Source organism: Panthera onca, chromosome D3 (assembly GCF_046562875.1).
Source record: "Panthera onca isolate mPanOnc1 chromosome D3, mPanOnc1 haplotype 2, whole genome shotgun sequence".
NCBI classification, from domain to species: Eukaryota; Metazoa; Chordata; class Mammalia; order Carnivora; family Felidae; genus Panthera; species Panthera onca.
In genome coordinates this window covers 9526699-9551061 of record NC_138350.1, presented here as the reverse complement: position 1 = coordinate 9551061, position 24363 = coordinate 9526699, and the positions used below count along the sequence as shown (strand labels likewise).

At 54.4% G+C, this 24363-nt stretch overlaps 1 protein-coding gene across 4 annotated transcripts in view; it reads right to left on the bottom strand.

Moving 5' to 3' along the window:
- Positions 1-24312, bottom strand: part of TPCN1 (two pore segment channel 1) — a 62167-nt gene extending 37855 nt beyond the window's left edge. Inside the window, exons 1-2 of one of the 4 annotated variants that reach the window (XM_060612373.3) lie at positions 24125-24312; positions 20879-21115 (exon numbers count right to left, since the gene is read on the bottom strand). In XM_060612373.3, coding sequence (XP_060468356.1) covers positions 20879-20990 — 112 coding nt within the window. In that variant the 5' untranslated portion in view covers positions 20991-21115; positions 24125-24312. Of the gene's footprint in view, positions 1-1810; positions 2217-20878; positions 21116-24124 lie in introns of those variants that run through there. The other 3 variants (XM_060612374.3, XM_060612375.3, XM_060612372.3) reach the window with 3 other exon arrangements.
- Between the last annotated feature and the right edge of the window lie 51 nt (positions 24313-24363).

Here is a 24363-nt window from a genome sequence, read left to right as displayed (position 1 = left end):
ACCCACCCTCTCGCTCCTAAGGACCTTTGCACTTCCTGTTCCCTCTGGACTCCCCGGGCTTCTCGCATCTTTGGAAGTCACATCACCGGCACCCCCCGTCCTCATGCTGCTCTGGGCTTCCTCCTGGGGCTGCATCGCCACCCGGCAGGGCATTTATTTACTTGTTGGCCTGCTTAGTGCCTGTTTCCCTGCCTGGAATGGCAGCTCCACGAAGACAGGGACTTTTGTCTTGTGGTGTCCCCAGAACCCAGGACAGTGCTGGGCATGATGTATGAGTGCTCAACAAACATATCCGAAGTGAAATGATGCTTTTCCTTGAAGATTCCAGGAAGCGGGGTCCCAGGCCAGTGGCTGGAGGGCAGGGCCCAGGAGGAATGCACAGAGTAGGCTCCCTCAGGAGGGCACTGGGGGTGCCTGAGGGTGTTAAGGGGCACCAACTTGATCTCTCGTGTTTTCTAAAAATCATTCTTTTAAGACTTTGCTGGAGAGTCACTATTTTGTATGAGTAATTCAGGGCAAAACCTTAGAAAGAAAGGGAAAAATGGGACTAGCAGAGCCAAGAAAGAAGTCTCCCCTCCAGGGCGGACTTTGTTCTAACCATTCAACCTGGTGCTTGCGCAACACAGAGAACTTGGCTTGCTTACTAGGTCCCCAAAGGCAAAGCCCCACAGCTTGTTTGTGGCGCTTATACTCGGGGAGGGCTGAAAGGCCCTCGGGGCTGCAGGGCTTTTCAAGAAAGCCATGGGGGATTTCACGGAGCCCCCTTCACACCTGGCTCCAAGGGCTGGGCAGCACATTTAGAGATTATACTAGAGATTACAGAAAGGGCGCAAATGGAAGGCAGGGAGCCTCTGGCTTCTCCTGTTCAGTTTATAAGCAGCCCTCACGCAGAGGGGGCGGCCCTGAGGCCAAGTCCAGAGGGATTTTCAGTGCACCGCACAGCAAATGAGGGGGGGGGGGGGCGGGGGCGGGGTGCTGGGGCACCACGTGGGTCCTAATTCCCTGCCTCCAAATGCTGCTTCCCACTTCCTAGGTTGGAAAAGTGGCCACACAGGGGCGATGGAAATGCTCCAAATCCCAAGTGCTTTATTGCTGCAGCATAAGGCATGCTCAAAGGCTTAGCAGCTTCCGAGAGCGGCAGGACAATTATAGTCCATAAAGGAGAGGAAGGCAGGGGTGCAGGGGGCAGGTGACCAGCGACAGAGTCGAGGAGGCAGCCAAGCCCGGGGACACAGACTGTGGGCCTATAGTTCCGACAGTGGGGTATCTGGGGGCACAAGGCCCTGCTTGCTGGGGAACAGACACCCCAGTGGGCTTCCTTAGGAAACAGGGAAGTGAGAGGTAGTACAGGGACTCCTAGTTGCCCTGACTAGTCACCGGGGCACGAAGTGCCAGGGATAACGTGTTCCCACGTCCTGGTTAAAGCCTACGCATCGTGCCCGCTGGGTCTGCCGCGGATCGCCTCCCTGGGGAGCCTCAGGCCCCCGTGGCTGTAAGCAGCCAGCTGCCCTGGCCACCTACTCCTGCCCACCCGGGCCGAATCTGCCCCCCAGGCCTCCAGGTGAATGGCTGGTGCTCCCGTGAGCGCCCTCTGCACGAGGAGAGTCCTGGATAACAAAGCAGTCAGGGGGCCTCTCACCACAACACCCCAGGTCCAGCCCAATCCCGGGGGCCGGGATGGCCTCTCACACAGAGGATTATTAGAGACCTCACGAGAATCAACACGTGAGACCTCAGTCTTGGGCACTGGCCTCACCCGGAGCACGGTGGGCTCTTCCAGGGGAGCTGGAAAGGCAAGGTCAAAGCATACCGAAAGGGCCCAGCTGGTGGAGACGAGATGACCTCACCACGGGGCTGTCGGGGATCTGGCCCTCTACCACCTCCTCCAGGAAGGCGGTGGCTGGCCCTCGCCTCTGCATGTCTGCTTTCCTGGGAGGCGGCTGGGCTGGAAGCGGGAGGGAAGAAGGGGAAAGACACGCAGCAGGTGCAGGAGGATGGGAGGAGCCTCCACCCTGCCCAGGCCCTCCCAGCAAGCCAGCTTCTCCGTTGGCCCCCAGGAGGTTTTTAGAAGGGCCGGAGGAAGCTGGCCAGGAACATTCTTGGCAAAACCAAGAAGGTCCCATTCTGTGCCTCCGGGGAAAGTTCCCCGAAGGGAAACATTTCGTCCCACACTTCTGCTGCCCTGGGCAGAGAGCTCTCATGCGGAAACCAGGCGGGCGGGCGGGCGGCAGCCTCTTCAGGCCAGCAGACCTCAGCCACGGAAGATTTATGCAACACCTGACCCTTAACTACCCTCCCCGAACCCTGGCAATCAGCCCCAGGGAGGTGAACAGAAAATCACTGGCAGGAGGAGGGGAAGGAGCTGAAAGAAAAGGCCCAACGGGCAGGCATTAGGATACGAAACACCAGTAACAAAAAACTGACTCCAAGTAGGAGAGAAGTTCCCCATACAGAGGACAGGCCGACAAGCGAGGATATGACCTGTTTGCACAGATGGTAACGCTTCCTCCACGCTGATGTAACAGGGCCCAGACGCTCCCTGCAAAACAGCTGGCTGCTTTGCATGCAGCCTCTGAAATGACCCTGCGGGGAATCCAAGGTTTCCGTTCGCTGGAGCACAGCGTGCGGCAGCATCCTGGTGGTGCCGGGTAAATAGAAACAGTTTCCATATGCCGCCATAAAGCTGCACCAGGGAGGAGACGGAAGGAGCCCGCAGGAGGGGAGGGCTTCTATGTCCCAACCCCCACCCAGCAAGGGCAGGGTCGGCACAGGCGGGGTAAAGCCACTGCGACCTTCCTCTGGGGCCTAGACAAAGCGGTCGCCTCTGAGCTCCTGGACGGGAGAGGATGCCAGGCCGTGACCGCTTCCGGGCAGGTTTATACGGGGGAGGGACTCCAGCCCCATTCAATCCTTGCTCCTGTCCCCCCTCCTCTTACATGTCCACAACCTCGCCCATTCTCAAACACACACACCGCCCGCATCCTCTTCGAGATAAAACACCCAGGTTCACTCCCAACGGTGCCCCTCCCCTCCCTCGGTTCACCATCGGAGTCCCCGGAGCCTCAGTTTCTTCAGCCATTAGCTGGAACTGGGGCCAACCGAGCTCCGGGCATCACAGAGACAAATGTGAATACCCACAGAGCACCCGGAGCCCTCCGGAAACCGGTGCCCGCCAGAATGAACAACGAGCAATCGCCCGACCGTTCGCCAGTTGTCGCTGAGAGCCCCACTCCATGGGAAAAAGCTCGAAGAGGAAAATAAACCAGAGTGACACTGATGAGTTTTCCGGGCGCAGCGCTGCCACCCGGCTTCTGCGCTGGCTGGCTCTTCAAAGCCCCCCAGATAAAAATCGAGCAAAAGGCCCGATGCTGCAAGAAAGCAGAGTGCACATCTCCTTTGCTCAGGCCTTCCCTTTCTGCTGACTGGCTCCAAGATGGCGTGGGGAGGCAGACCCGTGTTGCAGCGCACGCTAGTCGGGACTGCAAACCTGGGCAGGGCCCCGGGCAGATAGACCGACTCCGGAAAGGCAAGAGCTGGCACAGAGCCAGCCTAGTTGAATCACTGGCCTCAAGCCCGAAACCCGTCCTGCCAAAGGCTCAGGCCAGAGGAGGAAAGGGAAAAAAACAAAAGGCTCAACTAGGCCAGTACTAAGGGTCATGCACTGTTCTAGAAGGAGAGACCCTGGTTTGGAAGAGGCCAGGGCAATGCCCTGTGCCACCTCTAACTTTGTTTCTGGCCAGCTGACAGGGACCTAAGGGATTCCCTGTAATACATGAGCTCAGCACAGAAGGGCCTTGAACTGGCAGGGGAAGTGGCTAGAGGGTTGAGAGCAGTGGCTGGGAAACTGAGTGCCTCTTAATACTTTAGGGTAGTGATCACCGCCCCAGGTGCCCACCCTCACTCAACTGGCTACACAGGGCCCCTGGCATCCTGAGGTTGCAAACACGACCTTGACCGCAACTCTCCAGGCTTAATACTTCATGTCGTGATTTGGGGGAGAACGAGGGAGGGTGAAACCTTAAAAGGCTGGCCTTCTTGATACAAACGACTATGGTTTAATCGAAGGACACATTTATGCAGCACCTACTGTATACCAGGCATGGTGCCAGGCGTTGGATTCGAAAAAGTCAAACCCTGTACTTTGTCCTCACGAGGCCCACAATCAGGAGGCAAAAGAAGGAAAGTGATCCTGTGCAATAAAGCCATTTCTTACTTACAACAGCCTAGAAAAGGATGTCACAGCTACCTTCCACGGGGGCTAGTGGGCAGAGGCGGGGGCGGGGGGATTCAGGGGTGATGTCTGGGCCACTTCTGAAGGATGAAGGATGAAGGAGGTTCCCAAGGCGGATGGGGGTGTGGTGAGGGGAACACTCCAGAAACAGGAAAGGTCATGCATAAAGCTCAGAGAAGCAAACAGCAGGGCGTGTCTGGGAGACCGCAGAGGGTTCAGGGATCCTGAGGCTGACACAGGCAGAGACAAGGCGGGAGCCGCGGGAGGGCTGTCCGCCACATTAGGGAGACGGGACCCGAGCCCCCGGGTTCCAAAGGGAAGCACTCTGACCAGGTGCACCAACCAGAAGTCCGCGGGGAAGCGGTTGTCTTGGGCAGCATCATAACCCCGTCTACAAACCAGTGCACGGCGAAATTGCAAGTTCGCTCTCCCAGGGGAGCACAGTGAGCGCACCTGTGTCGGGCAGGTGCCTGGCCAGGAGGCACCAAGCTCACTTCCACCGTCCAAGGCTCCTCACCACCCTGGTCTCGCGACTCCTGCACATCCCCCGCCACCGCTCCTGCCAAGGCAGAGAGAGAACTGTGGCTGCCGGACGCCCGCAGGTAATCTCTTGGTGAGGCGGGATGGCATTTCTCCTTCCTCCGTCCGTGAACTTCAAGACTCGGCTTGCAATTCTACTCCCTGCCCCTGTGTCACTGGCTTCATTGAAACGAAGGGCTTTCACCGGAACGGATCACTCACCGAAAAGTACTTACTGAGCACCCACCATGCACAAAGTGCTTCAGGTGCCTTGAAAAGAAATGTTGTAAGGTCTGTGCACACGTCAAAGGCCCCTCGCTTCACACACACACACACACACACACACACACACACAGTCTGCAAGCCCCACTGTTTACCCAACGAGGAGTGCAGCACCTGTGCGAACATCTGTCCTGCATTCACTCGGAAGCATCAGAAATGCTAATTGTGAACTGCACAGGGACAGGGAAGGAGCTGTGGAAGAACAAATGGGGATGAGAGGCATTTTTCACTGCACGCTGGCACCCCCGGAGCCCCTGCAAGAGGCCAACAGACAAGTGGCGCGCAGGGGACGAGTCTGGCTGGGAGACCCACTCTCCGCGTCAGCTGACGGTCCGCTCAGCACAGATCAGAGGTCTGCACCAGCCCCTGCCCGGGAGCACCCAGGGGGCTGGCTGGACCCGGCCGGCACGAACCCTGGCCTCACCCCAGCATCTGGATCATCTGTGGCTGCCGGCGGTTCCGCTCAGAAGAGTGAGGCGGCCGGAGGCACAGGCCCGTTGGGGAGGTGACAGCGGTTGGAAGGCGACAGCCTGCAGAGAGCTTGAGCCCTGAGGCGTGCCACTGTCCAGGGGCCCGGGCTTGTCTGGCTACTGCTGCTCCCAGAGGACTGTGGGAGCCTGCACGGTCCGTGGCCAGCCCCTGTGCTCAGCCTCTGCTTCCTGTTTTCCTCAGTCTCCCTTCCTGCCACGTGGGGAAGCAGCCAAAAAGAAGCATCACAGACAAACATACAATGGCGGGGCACGTGCATGACAAAGTCAGTCAAGCGTCCGGCTCTTGGTTTTGGCTCAGGTCACGATCTCACTGTTCACGAGTTCGAGCCCCATGTCGGGCTCTGCGCCGACAGCGCGAAGCCTGCTTGGGATCTCTCTCTCTCTCTCTCTCTCTCTCTCTCTCTCTCCCTCTCTCTCTCTCTGCCCCTCCCCTGCTCATGTCCTCCCTCTCTGTCACTCTCTCTCTCAAAACAAATAAATAAACTTTAAAAGTATATATTAGAAAAAGGAAGAAACATACAAGGGCAACCAAGAAGCCAAGCTAACAAGTAGCAAGGGACAGAGCTGCTTGAACTAAATGATCCCTGCAGCGCGCCCAGGATGGTGGTCAAGGGAGTAAACGTATTATTCCCCCGTTTACCATGGGTACCATGGGTAAGAAAGCGCAAACAAACCAGCTAACGTTCCTTAAGAGGAAGGCAGAGATTTTAATAAGAGAAGACCACGTTCAAGCTCTCAGTCCAGAGTCCTTCAGCTGCCTACTCAGGGCTCAGGAAGGGGCAACATGGCTACTGTGTTGAAAATGGAACCCTGATACTTTATTATGACTTAGAGCTTCCACTCACCGAGTTGGTCCTAGGAGATGTTGTGTGGAATTTCCCACTCAATCTTTACGTCCACCCTGAATGCAGTTACTCTTATCCCCCCTTCTACAGGAGGAGGAGAAAGTGAGGGAGAAAGTGAAGTTCCTCATCGGAGTCTCCAAGGCCACCAGCAGGTGATGCCGGAATTTCAACCCCATCCTTTGCTGTAGACTGAGACGCTCTGAAGAAACAGTAGATGGGACATGTGCCAGCAGATAAGATCGCCCACCCAACACACACACATTTCTAGCGACCTGAGAGTTCTCCAGGCCACCCCCGTCTCCAGACTGGTGAGTCTCCGTGGACCTTGGGCCAGTGTTTGATCTCTAAACCGAAACAGCACAAAATAACCTACAATAACACCAAACGGGGCAACTGGCCTGGAGGCGGAGTGGACTTTGGTATCGATCGGATCTGAGCCCTGTCGAGGCCACCAGACTGGCCCCGGGGTGCACCATAAAAGCTGTGATTGCAGACGACAAGGCAAGCCAGCCAAGTGCGAACAGCCGAGCCCGCGAGAAGAGGGCACCCTCGAGAGTCACAGAGAGAAGACATCACGCTTGTCGACGACCACCCACAAGTGAAAGCCAACACACCCGGCTGCTTGGAGGGGCGCCAAGCCATTAGCCTGCACTGAGCACAACCACTCTGCCCGAGCTGATTTTCAGCAAGAGCTAAAGGATTGAAAAAAAAAATCTTTTTTTAAATAAAAACCCAATCTAACAAAAAGAGAGATTAGCAAGAGAAAAAAGCAGCCTTTTCCTCTTGCTAAAGGTGGGGTGGTGGGGCGAGGTGTGGGAAGGTGGGAGCTGAGCACCCCGGGCCTCCGCAACAATTATGGGACGCGTGGGCTCCTGGAGAACTGGGAAGGTGTTAAGAAGCAGAGACCTGGGGCGCCTGGGTGGCTCAGTCGGTTAAGCGTCCGACTTCAGCTCAGGTCACGATCTCACGGTCCGTGAGTTCGAGCCCCGCGTCGGGCTCTGGGCTGACGGCTCAGAGCCTGGAGCCTGCTTCCGATTCTGTGTCTCCCTCTCTATCTGCCCCTCCCCCGTTCATGCTCTGTCTCTGTCTCAGAAATAAATACACATTAAAAAAATTAAAAAAAAAAAAAAAAAAAGAAGCAGAGACCTAACCGTCCAAAAAACTGGCTATTCTCAGGGGCGGCGGGGGTCGGGCCCTGCCTAGACTATTTCTGGCCTGTCGCATGTGTTTGCGTCTCCTTGTCACCCCAGATGGCTCCAGGAGCCGGTTACGCTGTGACCCACGGAGTCACCTGGGGCCTTGGGTGTTCTCCGAACCTGGTGAGTCACTCCCAGATAGGCTACTTGACATCTGTTTATGAAGCGCCCAGAGTATGTGCAGAAAAGACACGGTCTTTGCCTTTGCAAAACTTGTACTACTAGAAAGAGGCACAGTTGTGTACATCAGCACCCACAACAACAGCACCCGCCCAGACGTTACACTGAGTCGGGCACTCCGCCTTCCTGCCCGGTCCAGCCCAGCCACCTCAAACGGGCATCCGGAGACACTCGAAAGAAATCCACTAACAGGTTAATCCCTGATTGGAAGGAACGTGGTTTATAAAACCCGGCTCGGCACTGGATGACCTAAGGGGTATTAATCATACTACGAAAGGAAGCTTTGCCAAACTCGGCCCTCTTGCCCATATTTTAAATTATCTACTTCACCAAAATCCCATTTTCTCACAATCTTTAGGAATCCATCATGGCACAAAGCAAACCGCGACTCAGTACATAAGACATTAATCAAATCTATCACATGCAGGTGCCGGGGAGGGAGCGGGCCTCTGGGCGCAGGGAGCAGAGAATGAGGTGCACACAGCATATTCAGAGAATGAGAGGGTGTGGACAGGCGGCCACTACCCTAACCGATTAGGGAGGCTTGCGGAAGGCCGTGTGGAAGAATGGGACAAAGGTCTTCAGCCGATGGAAAGCTGGAGTGGGGAGAGGTCAGAAGCAAGAGACAGCAGCCCATGGGAGGTTGGGGAGTGAAAAGTGGTTCAAACAACAAAATGAATGAGACGATATGAGTGGCGCCATGCTTTAAGACTTCTGATCATTGGTTCTGATTTCCGGGGTGGAGGAAAAAGAACGGAGGCCAGTCAGCCAGAAGTGTCACCGAGACGAAATTTCTCATGGCCTGGAAAGCGCTGGGGCAGCTGCCAGAGGCTGGCGGCAGGCGGGGAAGGTGGGTCGGAGCATCTGCTTTTCAAGGGCTTCGTCTTTCACTTGACCCGAGAACTTGGCCTACCCTTCACGGAGTGGGCGGGCGTAAGTTTACGGTTTCCTTCTCTACACTGGGAGGCGAGGGAAACTTTCAAGGCCGCTAGGGCCTGGGCAGAGAAGCACACGCGGGGCAAGGTGAGAGAGCAGAGGCGGCAGGGGTCTGCGATGAGGGCAGACCCGCCTGCCCGAGCGCCCACCCGGCAGAACGAACGGGCCCCACTCCTTCATGCCTCCAACTGCACGTCTGCAAAACGGGGATGCATACCATCGATGCCCACGGGCCACTAGGCTAAACCAGTTAGAAACATTACACACGACCTTTCCAACCACAATCCACTATCACAGCACTTGCTGCCTCTAATGAGAGAGCGTCAACACCGGCTGGGGCGGGGGGAGACACTCTTCATGGCAGCATAAAGGACCCTGATTTGCAGCTAGTGGATCCACCATGGGGCCAGGGAGCAGGGGGTGGAACCCAGAGCGCGCACGGAGGGAGAGGTTTGCAAGTGCGGCTCCATAGGCCGGCTGAAGCCACCAAACCTTCACTTCGGAGAATCCCCAGACATAACGGAGTCTTTCGTGGAAATACAAACCCCTAGGGGCGCCCGGGTGGCTCAGTCGGTTGGGCGTCCGACTTAGGCTCAGGTCACGATCTCGCGGTCCGTGAGTTCGAGCCCCGCGTCGGGCTCTGTGCTGACAGCTCGGAGCCTGGAGCCTGTTTCAGATTCTGTGTCTCCCTCTCTCTCTGACCCTCCCCCGTTCATGCTCTGTCTCTTTCTGTCTCAAAAATAAATAAACATTAAAAAAAAAAAATTTTTTTAAAGAAAAAAAAAAGAAATATAAACCCCTAAATCATGCCTAAAAAAAAAAAAAAAAAAAAAAAAAAGACACTGCTTCTACAATATTATGTTCCATGCTTGCTTTTATAGCTAAAATACACAGAGATAAAAAAGATATATATATATATATATATACACACACACATACATAGGGGCACCTGGGTGGCTCAGTCGGTTAGGCCTCCATCTCTGGCTCAGGTCTCGATCTCGTGGTTCGTGAGTTTGAGCCCCACGTTGGGCTCTGTGCCGACAGCTCAGAGCCTGGAGCCTGCTTCGGATGCTGTGTCTCCTCTCTCTGCCCCTCCCCCACTCACACTGTCTCTTTCAAAGATAAACATTGAAAAAATTTTTAAAAATGTGTGTGTATATATATATATATACACATGTATTTTTTAAATTTGCAATCCAAATACCCCAGTTGTATGCCAAGATATCACTTCCTCAGTACACGAAGGGTGGTTATGAGGACAGAATCCGACCCTCCTTTTCTCCACGGAGGGGAAAAAGCTTTCTTTTCACATAAAAGCTTTCTCGTGAAGGGGGACAGAGTTAGATCTAGCTTCCTGGCTGAGCCGACTGAGAACTTCCTGATCAACCCTCGACTACAATGGATTGTTGAGGGGGTCCTGTCAGTGCTATGGAACAAAGCAGAAACTTATCTGCCGGATACAGCTGGACACCATGCCTTTTTCAATCAGGAGAGTAGGTCTTTTCTGATCGTAAGGGCTTGGCGTGGTGGGGCTAGGAAAGGCATGGGGGGGGGGGGCAGGGCACAGCAGAATATACTCACCCCGATCTCACTCTTCCTTCACTAACTCCTTGCCCTTTTGTCAGACCTCGTCCCTGATGTTTCTAGAAGGCCCTCACCTATGCCCCAGGGCAGGGGACCCTGGGCGAGTACTCCTCAGTTCTATTTTGTCCAGATGTTTCCTGAGTGCCTAGCACGAGGCAGGCACAGCGCTGAGCCTCAGGACTGCGGATGACCCAGCCCCGGGGAAGTCCAGAAAAAAAATGCCAAACCTGGCTCCTGCCGCTACAGAATATCCTAGGAGTCCGTCTCCTCTCCATCCACCGCCCAATCTCCAGGGACAAAAGTCACTGCTATCCGGGGCTCACCCACCTCAGGGTTTCTAAGGAAGGATACCACGGTGGCTGGAGAAGGCATCCAGAGTTGGCAAGAGGTCAGAGGGAAGAGGTTTTGTCATCATGTCACCAAACACACATAGTAGCTCCTGTGCCCAAGTTCACAAACTCCTGCTGTTGGCATTCTAGGCTCTCCATAACATGGGTCTGCCTGCTCTGACCCAAATAATAATGGCCAACATCCAGCAAACGCTCAATCTGGCGTAAGGCACTGTGCTAATCGCCTGCTATATGCCATCTCGTTTAACCCACGGCCGTAAACAGCAGAGCCCATTCAAACTCAGGCGGTTTGAGAGCCTATACTCTTTTTTTTTTTTAACATTTATTTATCTTTGAGAGACAGAAAGAGACAGCACGAGCCGGAGAGGGGCAGAGAGAGAACGAGACACAGAATCCGAAGCAGCCTCCAGGCTCTGAGCAAGCTGTCAGCACAGACCCTGACGCGGGGCTCGAACCCACGAACAGTGAGGTCATGACCTGACCTTAAGTCGGACGCTCAACCGACTGAGCCACCCAGGTGCCCCCGAGAGCCTATACGCTTAACTACGGCCCACATCCGACGCGCCCCTAGCGTGCTGGCCTCTGGCCTGCACACGTCCTTCCCTCTGCCCGCGCCACTGCCCCTGCCCGTCTCCCCGGCATCCCCGATGCCACCTGTCCCCAAATGCCACCTGGCCACAGGCCCGTCTGCTACTCCCTTAGATGACCCTCCGCTGTCATTTGCTCTCTTGACTCCTGCCACGGTGTCGTCGCTGCCGCGGTAACCTACCACCGAAATTTACTCCAAAGGCAACAAACCCAAACACCTACAGGCCCCAGGCGGGTAACAAACCCAGGAAGCCGGGGTGTGTGAGGCCACAGGGGCTGTGTGCTCATTCTGTGACCAAGCATAATGGCTGCTTGATCACGCCACCCCTGGAAACCGTTCAGGCCGAACAAAACAGGTCCCACCGTGTCCCTGGGCTGCCACCATGTTAGCCAGTCTCCACGCCCAGCTCCAGCCACTCTCCACAGGGCGGCCTGAGCGAATTCTCCGACAACGCCCCTGAAACGTGACCGCGTCGCTCCCCCGCCAGAAGCACCCTCTCGGGCTTCTCCATCACCCAGGATGAGGCCCCAGCTCCTGAGGTGGACGGGGAGAGACACTGTAAGATCTGGAGACAGTCTGTCCTCCCCACCCTCCAGCCCAAGCACCTCCCATACGCACCCACTCCGACACCTCCGGGCCTCTGCCCCCTGTTTCCTTCCTCTGGAACGGTCTTCCCCCCCCCGCCGCTCTTACACTAGCTATTCAGTTGGTACTGTATTTTTTAATATTTACTTTTGAGAGAGAAGAGAAAGACAGAGCATGAGCGGGGGAAGGGGCAGAGAGAGACAGGGAGACACAGAATCCGAAGCAGGCGCTGGGCTCCGAGCGGTCAGCCCAGAGCCCGACGCGGGGCTCGAACCCACGAACCGTAAGATCGTGACCTGAGCTGAAGTTGGAAACTTAAAACAACTGAGCCACCCAGACGCCCCTTCACTGTTACTTTTTTTTTTTTTTTTTTCTAATTTCTAACACCGGCCTGAATCTTTATTATACATCTCAAAGTCAAAGCCAAAAAAAAAAAAAAAAATTCCCAGCCCCAGTTTGGATCAAATAGCTAAGAACAGAGAAGATGGTCTTAAAGTTGGACAGAATGCAAATGAAGAGAAAGAAAGGAAAATGGGCCCCCCAGCCGAGAGTTGCAAGAACTACAACCCAGAGGGAGGAAAGTATAAACAGAAGAGGAAGACAAAGGGGTTTGTAGGAGATGCGCCCACCTGCTCTGCCCTCTCATCCATATGTGCCCGGCCTGGCACGTCCGCCCCCGAGCTCCGGCCTCCATTCCACAGATGGATGAAATCTGGGCTTTCTTTAGGCAAATCACATGGAAGCAGAGAGCGAAATCCCCAGGGCCGTTCCAATTCCCACTGAATGCCACCCAAAGGTCAAGAATACTTCATGGGCCGTAGTTCCTTGGTCGGTTTTATACTGTTTCCTTATTTTGAAGTACTTTGTTCTGAACACAAAGCCAAGGCTGAATTCGTGTGTTCCGGCTCAGAGGTCATAGAGCAGCAGCCCAGTGACCAGATTGTATTCGGCCGGCTGTGTTTAAGAAATAAGAACGAGTTACCAATATTTAAAAATCAGAAGACTTCCAGGGCGCCTGGGTGGTTCAGTCAGTTACGCATCTGACTTCAGCTCGGCACGATCTCATGGCTCGTGAGTTCAAGCCCCGCGTCGGGCTCTGTGCTGACGGCTCAGAGCCTGGAGCCTTGCTTCGGATTCTGCGTCTCCCTCTCTCTCTGCCCCTCTCCCGTGCTCACTCTGTTTCTCTCTCACAAAAATGAACACTAAAAAAAGGTTTTTTTAAATAATAAAAATAGAAATCATAAGACTTCTGATTAAAAATGTAGGTTTGGACTTCTCCTGCAACACTGGAAAATGTGGTAACAACCTGCCTGTGATCCTGCGTGGCAGTGAGTGACCAAAGGGGCAGCCGCCCCTTACACAGCAGCACACACGCTCCCCAGCGTGCCCCAGGAGGAAGAACCACACGTTTTTACAGCTAGATAAGTCCTTCCCACAAAGAGCAAACAAGGCAAGAGGGACCCCAGTGCCAAAGAGAGCCCAAATTCCAATGACCTAACTCAGTTATCCAGTCCAAGGAACATTCTCCAGGGAGGGCCGGATGTGGGGTCCCCTGCCCCTGGAACCGTGACCTAAGGGGATTGCCCTCCTCACTGAGTCTCATTAAGTCTCATGCTCCAAAGCTGACTTTCCTTTGTCCTTCCTGTCTACTTCCCCAATATTGACTCCTAAGTTCTCAATTTCAGCCCAACCACCAGGATGTAAAATTGAGCCCAATGCCTGGGCACAGGAAGAGCGGAGGAACAGCAAATGTGGAAGAGAAAGCCACAGTTTTCTACGGGGTAGAGTCGTGGGTGTCCTTTGTGGTCTGGTTTTTCACTTGCCCACATTTTCCGGTCCCCTGTGATGATCCAATACAACTTGTACGATGAAACCCCATCGGCTGGGCTATTTTCTTTTAATTTTTTTATTCATGTTTGAGAGGCAGGGAGAGACACTGTGAGCGGGAGAGGGTCAGAGAGAGAAAGGGAGACACAGAATCCGAAGCAGGCTCCAGGCTCTGAACTGTCAGCACAGAGCCCGACGCGGGGCTCGAACCCACGAACCACGAGATCATGACCTGAGCCGAAGTCGGACGCTTAACCGACTGAGCCACCCAGGCGCCCCAGCTATGAGAAGGAGCTCCAGGTACGAAACTCCAATTTAGAATACCATGTCTCATAGGAAATAAAAGTTAAAAAACAAAAAACAAGATAAAGACAGAAACCAGCTTCCTTTTGGGAAAGAGAATTCAGCCTAAAATGCTGCCTCGTGCACAGAGTTCACTTCGTGGCATGTGGCACATCAGTTAAGAGCCTGAGTCCGGAGTCAGAAGACCTGCGTTCGATGCCGCCGGCACTTCTTGGCTGCGTGACCTCGGGTACGTTTCAACCTCCAAGAGCATCAGTTTGCTCTCCTGCTGACGAGGATCCTGCAAGCGCTGGGAGCACCCAGTGACGGCCGGCACAAGCGGAGTGCTCCTGGACACTGCCTGGCACATGGGAGGGGCTCAGTACCCGAGAGCCGTTACCAGAAGGGAAGGAGTTAAGAAATGTCCAAATCAAGGAGTTTACCCCAGCAAAGGGAGAACGGAGAGCTGCCTTGTGGGCTCCCCGAACGCAAAAATGGGATGGGGGCGGTCTGGGGACTGGCATCCCTCTCAGCGCTTCCTCTCAAGGGCCCGGGTTCCCTTCGAAGGTGGCCCCAGGGAGAGCACCGCACCCGGAAACCACCAGAGACATGCTGCTGTGAGCCATCTAAGCCCTCCCGGGTGCCCTCCCCGACTCGGAGGCTGAGAAGCTGACGGTTCTGGCTCACGGAGCTCCGGAGCAAACGTGAACTCAGACCTCCCCAAGGCAATGGGTACAGAGCGGGGCTCTCCAGCTCGCACCCAGCTGCCACCGCGCCGTTTCGACGCGGCTGCTCTCTGCGGGCGGAGGGGAGAGATGGCATCTCATGGCAGGGGGGCCCGAGGCAACAGACAGGATCCCCCACGAAGACCGGGAGGGCTGAGGAAGTAAAAGGCTTCAAGTCTGGGTTAGATGGCTGCAACCCAGCATGCCGGGCGCTTGCTCATTTTAATTGGTGCCTCTGCCGGCCCGGTGACACCCGGCATTCTGCCTCGGCGAGGCCCCAAGAAAGCCAAATGCCCAGGCTCCCTGGGAGGCCGTGAAAATCTAATTGCTGCTTGGTCTCCAGCTGCCATGCTGCCTCCGCTTCCTGGCTTGCCGGCGGCCACCCGCTGTGCCAGGAGCGAGGCAAACAGGATTCAGATCCTGGCCTGGGTTCAGGACCCCTATATTCCACCGAAGAAGCCCCGTCTCTGGCCACGACAGTAACGCCTGCCTATGACTAGCCGAACACTCACCACGGGCGGCACACGTGTGATCTCACCAAATGCCCCCCAGCAACCCTCCTGGGAGATGCTAGCATGAGCCCACTCCACAGATGAGGACACTGAGGCTCAGAGAGGCTGAGATCCCTATTCAGGTAGGAGTGGAACCCTGGAGCTTGACTCTCCGGAGCCCACGTGCTTAACCAGGCCACCATCCGGGGTATCACGGGTGACGAAAGCTACACGGGTCCCCTGGGCTGCATTCACTCTTTTTGGCAAGCATGCTGGAGACGCTCAGTCAGGGAAAGAACCGTGGGCACAGATTTCTGTTGATGGAGAGCCCACCTTGGGGGTGATCATCCTCGGGCGGACAGCCCCCACTGCTCTTTCCCAGCTCATCCTGGCTACACCTGCCCCCAGGCCAACAGCTCTGGCCCACCTTGCCTGAACGAAGACTGTGGAAAAGGAGCCAAGGGTGCCACATGTCGGCCCCTGTGGTGGGTGGGGGGAAGGGGGTGCACCTGGAGACAGGGGAGCAGTGGTCCTCTACGCTGCTAGACCTCACACCGAGTTAGGCAACTCCTGATGGCATGCCAGGCAACAGGGTGAAGGAGGAAGACGGGGCTCCTCTGCTCTGTCACCTTACGCCTTATCCCTGCATGGCCTGTCACCTGGAAACCATGGGCCACCAGCACCGAAGTAGCCTAGGAAGGAGCGCCTGGCTGGCTCAGTCAGTAGAGCATGCGGCTCTTGATCTCAGGGTCGTGAGTTCGAGCCCCACGTTGGGTGTAGAGATTGCTAAAATAAATAAACTTAAAAACAAACAAACAAACCCCAAAGTAGCTCATGAGACTAAGTGTGTCAGCCCCTCCCCTCGACCCTAATCCTTCTTACAACCCAGAGAAAGCAGCGAGTACAGGCCCATCTTAGGCAGCTGTTGGGTTAAAAGGCAATGAGAAGGCAAAAGGTGAGTGTGACCAGAATTCCCTTGGAAAATCCTTTGTATTGCCCACGGCGTTCACCCTCTACGGTCTAATGGCGGCCTAGACCGCTGCCTGATACACAATGCAGGCCACGAGCGATTTCTAAACCACGCTGTCACACGTCAGCCCCACTGACCATGTTCAAGGTTATTCCTAATTTCCAGGCTTTAAATACCTCTGCTTATACCTGCCTCCTTTATCAACCTGACATCTTCTGCCTGTGAGTCATCCGTTAGCATTTCGGCAGCCGCTCTTATAGCCCAGAGAGATGTCTGAATCTTGGATAAAATCCATTCTTGCCCACAAAGGGAAGAAAAAAATCCCAACCCTTCAATTCCCTGCAAGGATAATATTCCAGCATAGGCCATCCCTAGCACAGGGTCAAAGGTCACAGGCAGCACAGCCAGGCTCCTGCATGGGAGGAGGAAAGGAAAAGGAAAGGAGTGTTACAGGCTGAACTGTGTCCCTCTAAAATTCCTATTTTTTTTTTGTTGTCTTTTGTTTTTTTACATTTATTTATTTATTTATTTTTGACAGAGAGAGACAGAGCACAAGCGGCGGAGGGGCAGAGAGAGAAGGAGACACAGAATCCGAAGCCGGCTCCAGGCTCCGAGCTGGCAGCGCAGAGCCCGAAGCGGGGCTCGAACCCACAAAACGCGAGATCATGACCCGAGCCGAAGCCGGACGCTCAACTGACTGAGCCACCCAGGTGCCCCTAAAATTCCTATGTTGAAGTACTAACCCCCAGGACCCCAGAATGTGGCTGTGTTTGGAGACGGAGCTTTGAAAGCAGTAATTAAGGTAAAATGAGGTCATATGGCTGGGCCTTAAGCCAATCTGACTGGTGTCCTTGTAAGAGTAGATTAGGACACAGACACACAGACTCGGGGACAAACATGTGAGGACACAGTCAGAAGGCAGCTGTCTGCAGGTAAAGGAGAAGGGCCTCAGAGAAAAGCTGATCCTGCCGCGGACGTGATGTTGGACTTCCTTCCGGCCTCCAGAACAAGGTTCACGGCCTTAGAAAGCTGGCTTGGTTCTCAGTGGCTCATGCCCACGTAGCTGCCAACTCCGCTGAAGGCCTCCGTCTAAATCCTGCCAACTCCTTAACACCGAAAGGGTTTACATCAGCCACGGACTGGGTGTCGATGGTGGGAGCCTCTAGGACAATCGGCTGTACTGGGGAAAATGAGACTCTGAGTGCGGGTTAGGAGAAAAGGCAGGGGGAGATACCGCCCGCCTCTGACCAGGTCCCTGACACCACTCCCACGAGCTAGCGATAAGGCCCCAGAAAACCCAATTAGGTTTTATTTCCACCATGAGCTCTTGAGTGTCTATGTACCGCAGGCATCGAGCTGGGTGATGCCAAGATGAATGGAACGCAGGGCCCAGCAGGTGATCAGACGGCTAAACAAGTCATTACCACGCAGTAAGCTACTTGCAATAGTGGGAGCCTCATCTAGACGCCAAAGCAGGAAAGGGCAGTGAGTGATTAGCCCTGTCAGGAAGGGGAGGTCCGGAGAAGGCTTCGAAGAGACGGGAGTATCAGCAGGATCTCCAAGACAGAACTGGAAGCAAGCAACAATGGCAGCAAACCAGAGGCTGGGCAGGGTCACCAGCAAGGCAGAGCGGCTGAAGAACGCATGGGCCTTTCACAGAGCCCGAAGCGGCCTGACACTGTGGCAAAGGCAGGAAAATGGGACCATTCAGGCAAGAAGGCACCGGGGCACACAAGGCCGAGGGCGCTGGCTAAAGAGTTTGGCCCGCATCCCGTAGGGGTCGGCAAGGTCCTGGGGGGCTGCGAGCTCGGGAAAGTACCAGGTCCGATTTGTGGTTCAGACAGACTGTTCAAGACCACGGGGACGGGGGGCTTTGGGGAGAAGGCCAATGCCAAAATCCAAGCATGAAATAACAAAGGCGTGAACTGAGGCGCAGTAGGTCTCCTCTGAAATCTCTTCTTTCCTCAGAGAGGCCCGACCGATTTGCCAGCAAGGCTTGGTGGGTTACACCCACCAGCTCTCGGAGGTTTGAGCAAATGATCTAGTAAGAGGGTGAGAGGGGAAACTGAGGCACCAACACACTGCACGGAAAGTACACTTTCCCTGGACCTTCCCTTTTTTTTTTTTTAATGTTTTATTATTTGTTTTTGAAAGGGGGGGTGGGGAGGGGCGGAAAGAGAGGAAGACACAGAATCCAAAGCAGGCTCCAGGCTCCCAGCTGTCAGCACAGAGCCTGACACGGGGCTGGAACCCACAAACCGCGAGATCATGACCTGAGCTAAAGTCAGGTGCTTGACCAACTAAGCCACCCAGGTGCCCCTATATTTCATTCTTCTTATACAGCCTAAAGGAGCCACCAACTTCACCAAGGTAAGAATAGCCTCACCAGGGGGCACCTGCATGGCTACATCGGTCGGCAGTCCGACTTCAGCTCAGGTCATGATCTCGAAGCTCCTGGGTTCAGGCCCCGCGACAGGCTCTGTGCTGACCGCTCGGAGCCTGGAGCCCGCTTCCGATTCTGTGTCTCCCTCTCTCTCTGCCCCTCTCCTGCTGGAGCACTGTCGCTCTCGCTCTCTCTCTCTCTCTCAAATATAAATAAACATTAAAAAAAAAAAAAAAAGAATAGCCTCGCCAGTGGCCCATCCAAGGTTGGTTTTATTGTCTACTTGGCCTATTTCCCACTCAAGCTCCGTCACTGGTTCCAAACCTGATCTTGACACAGAACTAGGTTGCTCTTCCCGCTGATCCGCAGGAGAGCTGAACACCCCGGCCATCAGCTGACACTATGCAAGGACTTAAAAGCGGCACTCACGACAATGACCAGGATTCCAATTTAGAATCCTGAGCTGGACTATTTCCAGAATGATCCACACCCTTAGCATGTCAACCACCCTCCCTTGTGGTCCATTCCCTTGTTGGCCATGGACGTGACCACCCCTTCGCTAGGGAGGATCCTACTTTCAAGCTGAGACGAGGTCACGTTCATTTACATCACTTTCTTCAAAGCACCTCACACAGGGTGTAGGGGCAGGTATCAGAGGGGCGTTACCGCTTACTAGCTGTCTGACTTGGGACAAGTCACTTAACCTCTGTGAGGCTGTTTCTTCCTCTGTAAATCTGGAAAGTGACAACACGCTCATCTTGATGACATTAATATATACAAATGCTAAGGGCCAGCACTCGCATTTATCAAGGGCTTGTGATGGAGAGGAAAAAAGGGAGAAGGAGGAGGAAGGGAGTCAGACAGTCCTGGGTTCAAATGTGACCTCAGCCACTTGCTTGGCTGTGTGACCCTGGGCATGTTATTTCACCTCTCGGACTCATGGTCTCCTCCTCCTTAAAATAGGAATAGTGCCTTCGCTACCAAAGGATCTTAGTTAAGATAACAGATAAGAGGAGCTTTCACACTCAGCTTGCTAGCTCTAGGGCATCTAAGAAGTGAGCCTGAAATCAGAGCCACTGATTTCTCAGCCCTGAAAGGTGCTTAGGGAAGAGATTGATAGTCTAACCTTCCTAGACCACCCAGATCTACCATGGAGATGGGGGGTGGGGGTGGGGGCGGCGGACTGAATTTGCCAAGCAAGGAGAGGCCAGTTTACAGGGAGCCAGGCCTCCCGTCATAGTCTCAGCCACAGGAACAATGTTGTCCTTCATCATTTCCAAGGGGACGCTGCTGAGCTCCCTGCAACCTGACTGTGTTCTCTCTGGACAAAGGAGACGGAAGGGCCAGGCTCGTCTTTCCCGGGGCCCAAGTGTGTTCCCATGTGATCTGGAGGATAGCAATAGCCCTCTGTCCTGGCTCAGGAGCATGGCCAGCGGGCGGCACGTCCATTTGGTAAGGAGCTCCTAAAGCACTGACCCCTGACATCTCAGGATCCTCCACAAAACAAAAGTTTATTTTAAGCTCTCCCGGACACCAGGCCTGAGCATGCGAGGGAAATGGCTCCGGGACAAGGACCAGGAAGCTTTTTAAGGTCTCCCGTTCTGCCAGAAACACAATTAAAATGTAAAAAATTTAAAGCTCGCCTCTCTTGGGCTCACTTCATGCCAGGCTCTGGTTTAGAGGAAGACACAGAGCAAAACCCCAAACCCTCAAATCAATGGATCACGACAAATGCTCGCCCCCCCCCCCCCCCCCCGCCTGCTTGTCCTGGGCAGGAGCAAGGGCCTGAGCACCCACGTGGAGAAGCACTCAACTCTGCTTTCCTGCCAAAGGTTTCGGGTTGGACAGAGGAGGCCAGGGTTGAAATCGGTGTCTTTCGCTTTTCTTTTTCCTTTTTTTTTTTTTTTTTTTTTTTTAAGTAGGCTTCACGCCCAGCACGGAGCCCAATACGGGGCTTGAACTCACAACCCTGAGATCAAAACCTGAGCTGAGATCAAGAGTCGGATGCCTCACCAACTGAGCCATCCAGGTGCCCCTGTTTCTTTTTTTAACAAGGAATGGGGCAGGGAAGTTAGCCAAAGGGCCAATTTGCCTGAGGTCCCCACCGAGCATCCACAAACAAAGCCAGGGTACCTCTAGTGCAAGGGGGGTAAGGCACTGAGGGAACGGAGAGCCCCGGGAGGGGAGGCTCCTCCCTGGAAGAATCCCTAAGCTGGGGGTGCAAGATTAGGACCCCACAGTCTCCTAGTACTTTCTGTGTCAGAACTCAGGGGTCAAATGCAAGGTCAGGCATTGGCATAGGTGCATCTATTACCAGACCACCAAGCCCACAACTCACCCCCTGAAACAGAAGAGCTGTGCCCCTCCCCCGGCACCCCCCCCCCCCCCCCCCCCCCCCCCGCCCAGTCTTACTTCTGCGAGGCAGCTCCTCTTGGCCCAGGCCGTTGGAGGGAGCTAGTGGGGCACCGCCACCCTCATCCAAGGTCAGGATGAGGGGAACGTCGTCATCTAAACTCACAGCCATGTTCTCTTCTCCTGCAGCCCTCAGGATGCGATGTCCAGAACTTTGAATAGTCTCTGCTTTGAGCTCTCGTTCAAAGCCACTGGCCCAGAGGTACTTCCCAGAAACTCCTCCATCAGAGGCATCTTCTAGGTTTCGGGGGGGAGGGGGGGTAAAAAGAGAAAAACAATTATTAAAATACAACCACTGATGAAAACATTCTAGAATCAGACAGTGGCAATGGTTGCATAACCATGCAAATGTACTAAAAAGTACGGAATTGTACCCTTTAAAATGGTGGATTTTTTTATGGTATGTGAATTCTATCTCAATAAAGGGTATTACAGGGGTGCCCGGGTGGCTCAGTCGGTTAAGTGACCGACTTCAGCTCAGGTCATGATCTCATGGTTCATGGGTTTGAGCCCCACGTCAGGCTCTGTGCTAACAGCTCAGAGCCTGGAGCCTGCTTCAGATTCTGTGTGTGTGTGTCTCTCTCTCTGTCCCTCCCCCGCTCCCTCTCTCTCTCTCAAAAATAAATAAACATTAAAAAAAACTTTTTTTAAATAAAAAATAAATAGAGTATTACAGTAATAGCATTAAAGTATGGCAGGGAACTGTGTAAGAACAAATACTGAAAATTTAAGCATAATTATGTTTGGAGATTGAGATTATGGCTAATATGTTCCACCACCTCCATCCCTCTTGACCCTTGTTTATGTGTTTTGTGAAGATTTTCGACTTAAAAAAAAAAAACCCATTAAAATAATATTAGTTAATACTCATTGAGCATTTACTATGTAGCAGGGGTTTTCTAGCAATTTTTAGGTAAAGCTGATTGAAACTTCATTAATAGTAAGTAGGATTTTCTTTTTAAGTTTATTTATTTTGAGAGAGAGACAGGGCAAGCGGGGTAGGGGTGGGGGCAGGCAGGTAGGGGAGAGAGAATCCCAAGCAGGCTCCCCACTGTCAGTGCAGTGCTGGCTTGAACTCACAGAGGGTGAGAGCGTGTCCCGAGCCGAAACCAAGAGCCGGACGCTTAACCGACTGAGCCACCCAGGAACCCCGCAAGTTATTAACCCCCGTACTAGCCCCCATTACAGAACGAGAGACTTCCGGCTCAGAGACATTAAGTGACTTGACCAAGAACCCACAGCTCGAAAGCCAAACTTTGAACTACACGGTCTGGCTCCGGACCGGTTATCCCAGCCACCGCACTACAATTTCTCCCAGACCCAGCCTCGGGGTTTACACAGCACCCAGCTTCAAAGACGTGCAGAGTCAGCGTGCCAGATCACCCACACTTGCCCATATCATTCTTATATAAGCATTATTCTCCTAGATTTAGGTGTTTCGGGAGGAAGGAGACGAGCATTTTTTTAAATGACATCGCGGCGTCACACAGCAAACGGCACTCATCCTGGACTCCCCATTTAGAACCCGCAGAACTAGCCTGTTGCGGTTCCTATTTATACACATTCCCGCTTCCGCTGAGTGGGACCAAAAGCGAAGACTCAGCAGATCTGACGGCAGACCTTTGAACTTAAAGACGGCAGCAGGTTCCTTCCTCAAGCCGAGGCCTTCTGGGCCCCATCAAGTCTGTCTCCAAACTAAACCACTAAAGGGCAAGCCGGCCATTTGCTTCTTCCACACGCCACCAGCAAAACCCTGGGCAAGTTCCTGCGCGTCAACATCTTCTTAAAAGTAGGCAGTGAAAGTGAGCGCCATTCTATTGGTTAAGCCCGGAGCGCTCTGCCCAGCCAACTTCCTGTGCGACTTTTTTAAGTGTCCCCCAAATCCGGGGATTATTTTTGCTTGGAAACCTCAACAGTGGAGAATGCAAGGGAGGAAATCCCAACTGAGACGCCGCCACTCGGGCAGTCTTGCGCAGCAGCGTGTGTTTTATTTGTTTTCTCTTCCGTTTAACTTTTCACCACAGGTATTTTCAAACATATTCGAAAATAGACCGAGTATGTAAATGAACTTCCTTGCATCCCTCACGCAGCTTTGACAGTGATCAACGTCTTCTCATTCTCTCCCTGCCATTTACTTTGTAGGTGAGAGGATCTACCAACCTTCTCAACTCATCAAGAAGAGGTTTCTAAATTTTTTTTTTTTTATCATTGCTATCATAATGGCTAGAGGTTTTTATTTTAACTGTTTAATATAGGACTGCTTGCTAACAATGCATGCGGTATGTGAGTTCTGTGGGTCTCTACCAGGGTGATTTGGGCCCTCGGGGGACACCAGTAACATACGGAGACATTTTTGATTATCATAACTAGGGGGGAGGGGTGCTAGTAGGTAGAGGCCAGGGGTGCTCCTAAGCAGCCACCCTGCAACGCACAGGCGAGACCTGCCACAACGTCGAAATATGTGGCTCCAATGTCAACAGTGCTGCTGTTGAGAAATCCTACTTAGCTAATATCCCCACTTCACAGATGGGGAAAACTGGGGCTCAGAGGGGCTAAATTACCCTGCCTTTTATAAGCAGGGAGGTGGTAAGAGCCCAGATTTCAACAGCTCGATCTCAGGCTGTCTGAATGCGGGGGCCCTCCCCACTCAACCATTACCATCTACCTCCTGCCAGAACCAGACCAGCAATTTGAACTCCAGCCCATCATTTTGCAGAGAGGGGAAAAGTGAGGCCCACAGGGGAGCAGGGACTGGCCCAAGGTCACACAGTGCAGGGCTCCTGAGTCCCAGCCCAGTGCTCCTTCGGCGGGCTCTGCTCCTCCCTCTATAGAGGACCCAGTAAGGGTCATCCGTGGGGACAGGTCCCAGGACACCGGGCCAGCAGCCATCCAGACTCAGGCACGAGACCCTGCGGGTGGGGCGCCTGAGGGCGCCAGGGAGCCGAGCAGATGGCGGGGTCGGGTGGGGGACGAGGAATGCGGGCTCCAGCTCCACGTGCTCCCGGCTCTGGTCCGGGCCCCAACTTGGGGGTCGCCCCAGGAAGCCGGGAGCGAGGAGAGGGCGCGCCAAGCACCGGCCTGGGCTGGAGGGAGAAAAGCGCGGCGATGACTTCCCGAAGTCCCTCTGGGCCCGCCCTGCCCGCCTCCCACAGCCCAGAGCGCGGCGCAACCCCTTACTCCATGCCCTCTGACCCCTGGCCCCTGCCCTCTCCGTCAGGCCATCGCTCGCACCCCTCAGATTCTTACACGCGCCGCCCCAGCAACCCGGACCGCGCGCCGGGGTCCGCACCGCGCAGCCCAGCCCGCCGGCGCCGCCGCCGCCGCCGCCGCCAAAGCCCCGAGCCTGGAGCTGTTGCAGCCGCCGCAGGCGCCGCCACTTCAGCCGCTGCCACCACGGCAGCTGCGCCAGCTCTCTCCTCCGCCGCTTACCGTCCCTTCAACCCCCCGGCCCCGCCCCATTCCACCTCTTTGCCGCGGCCTATTGG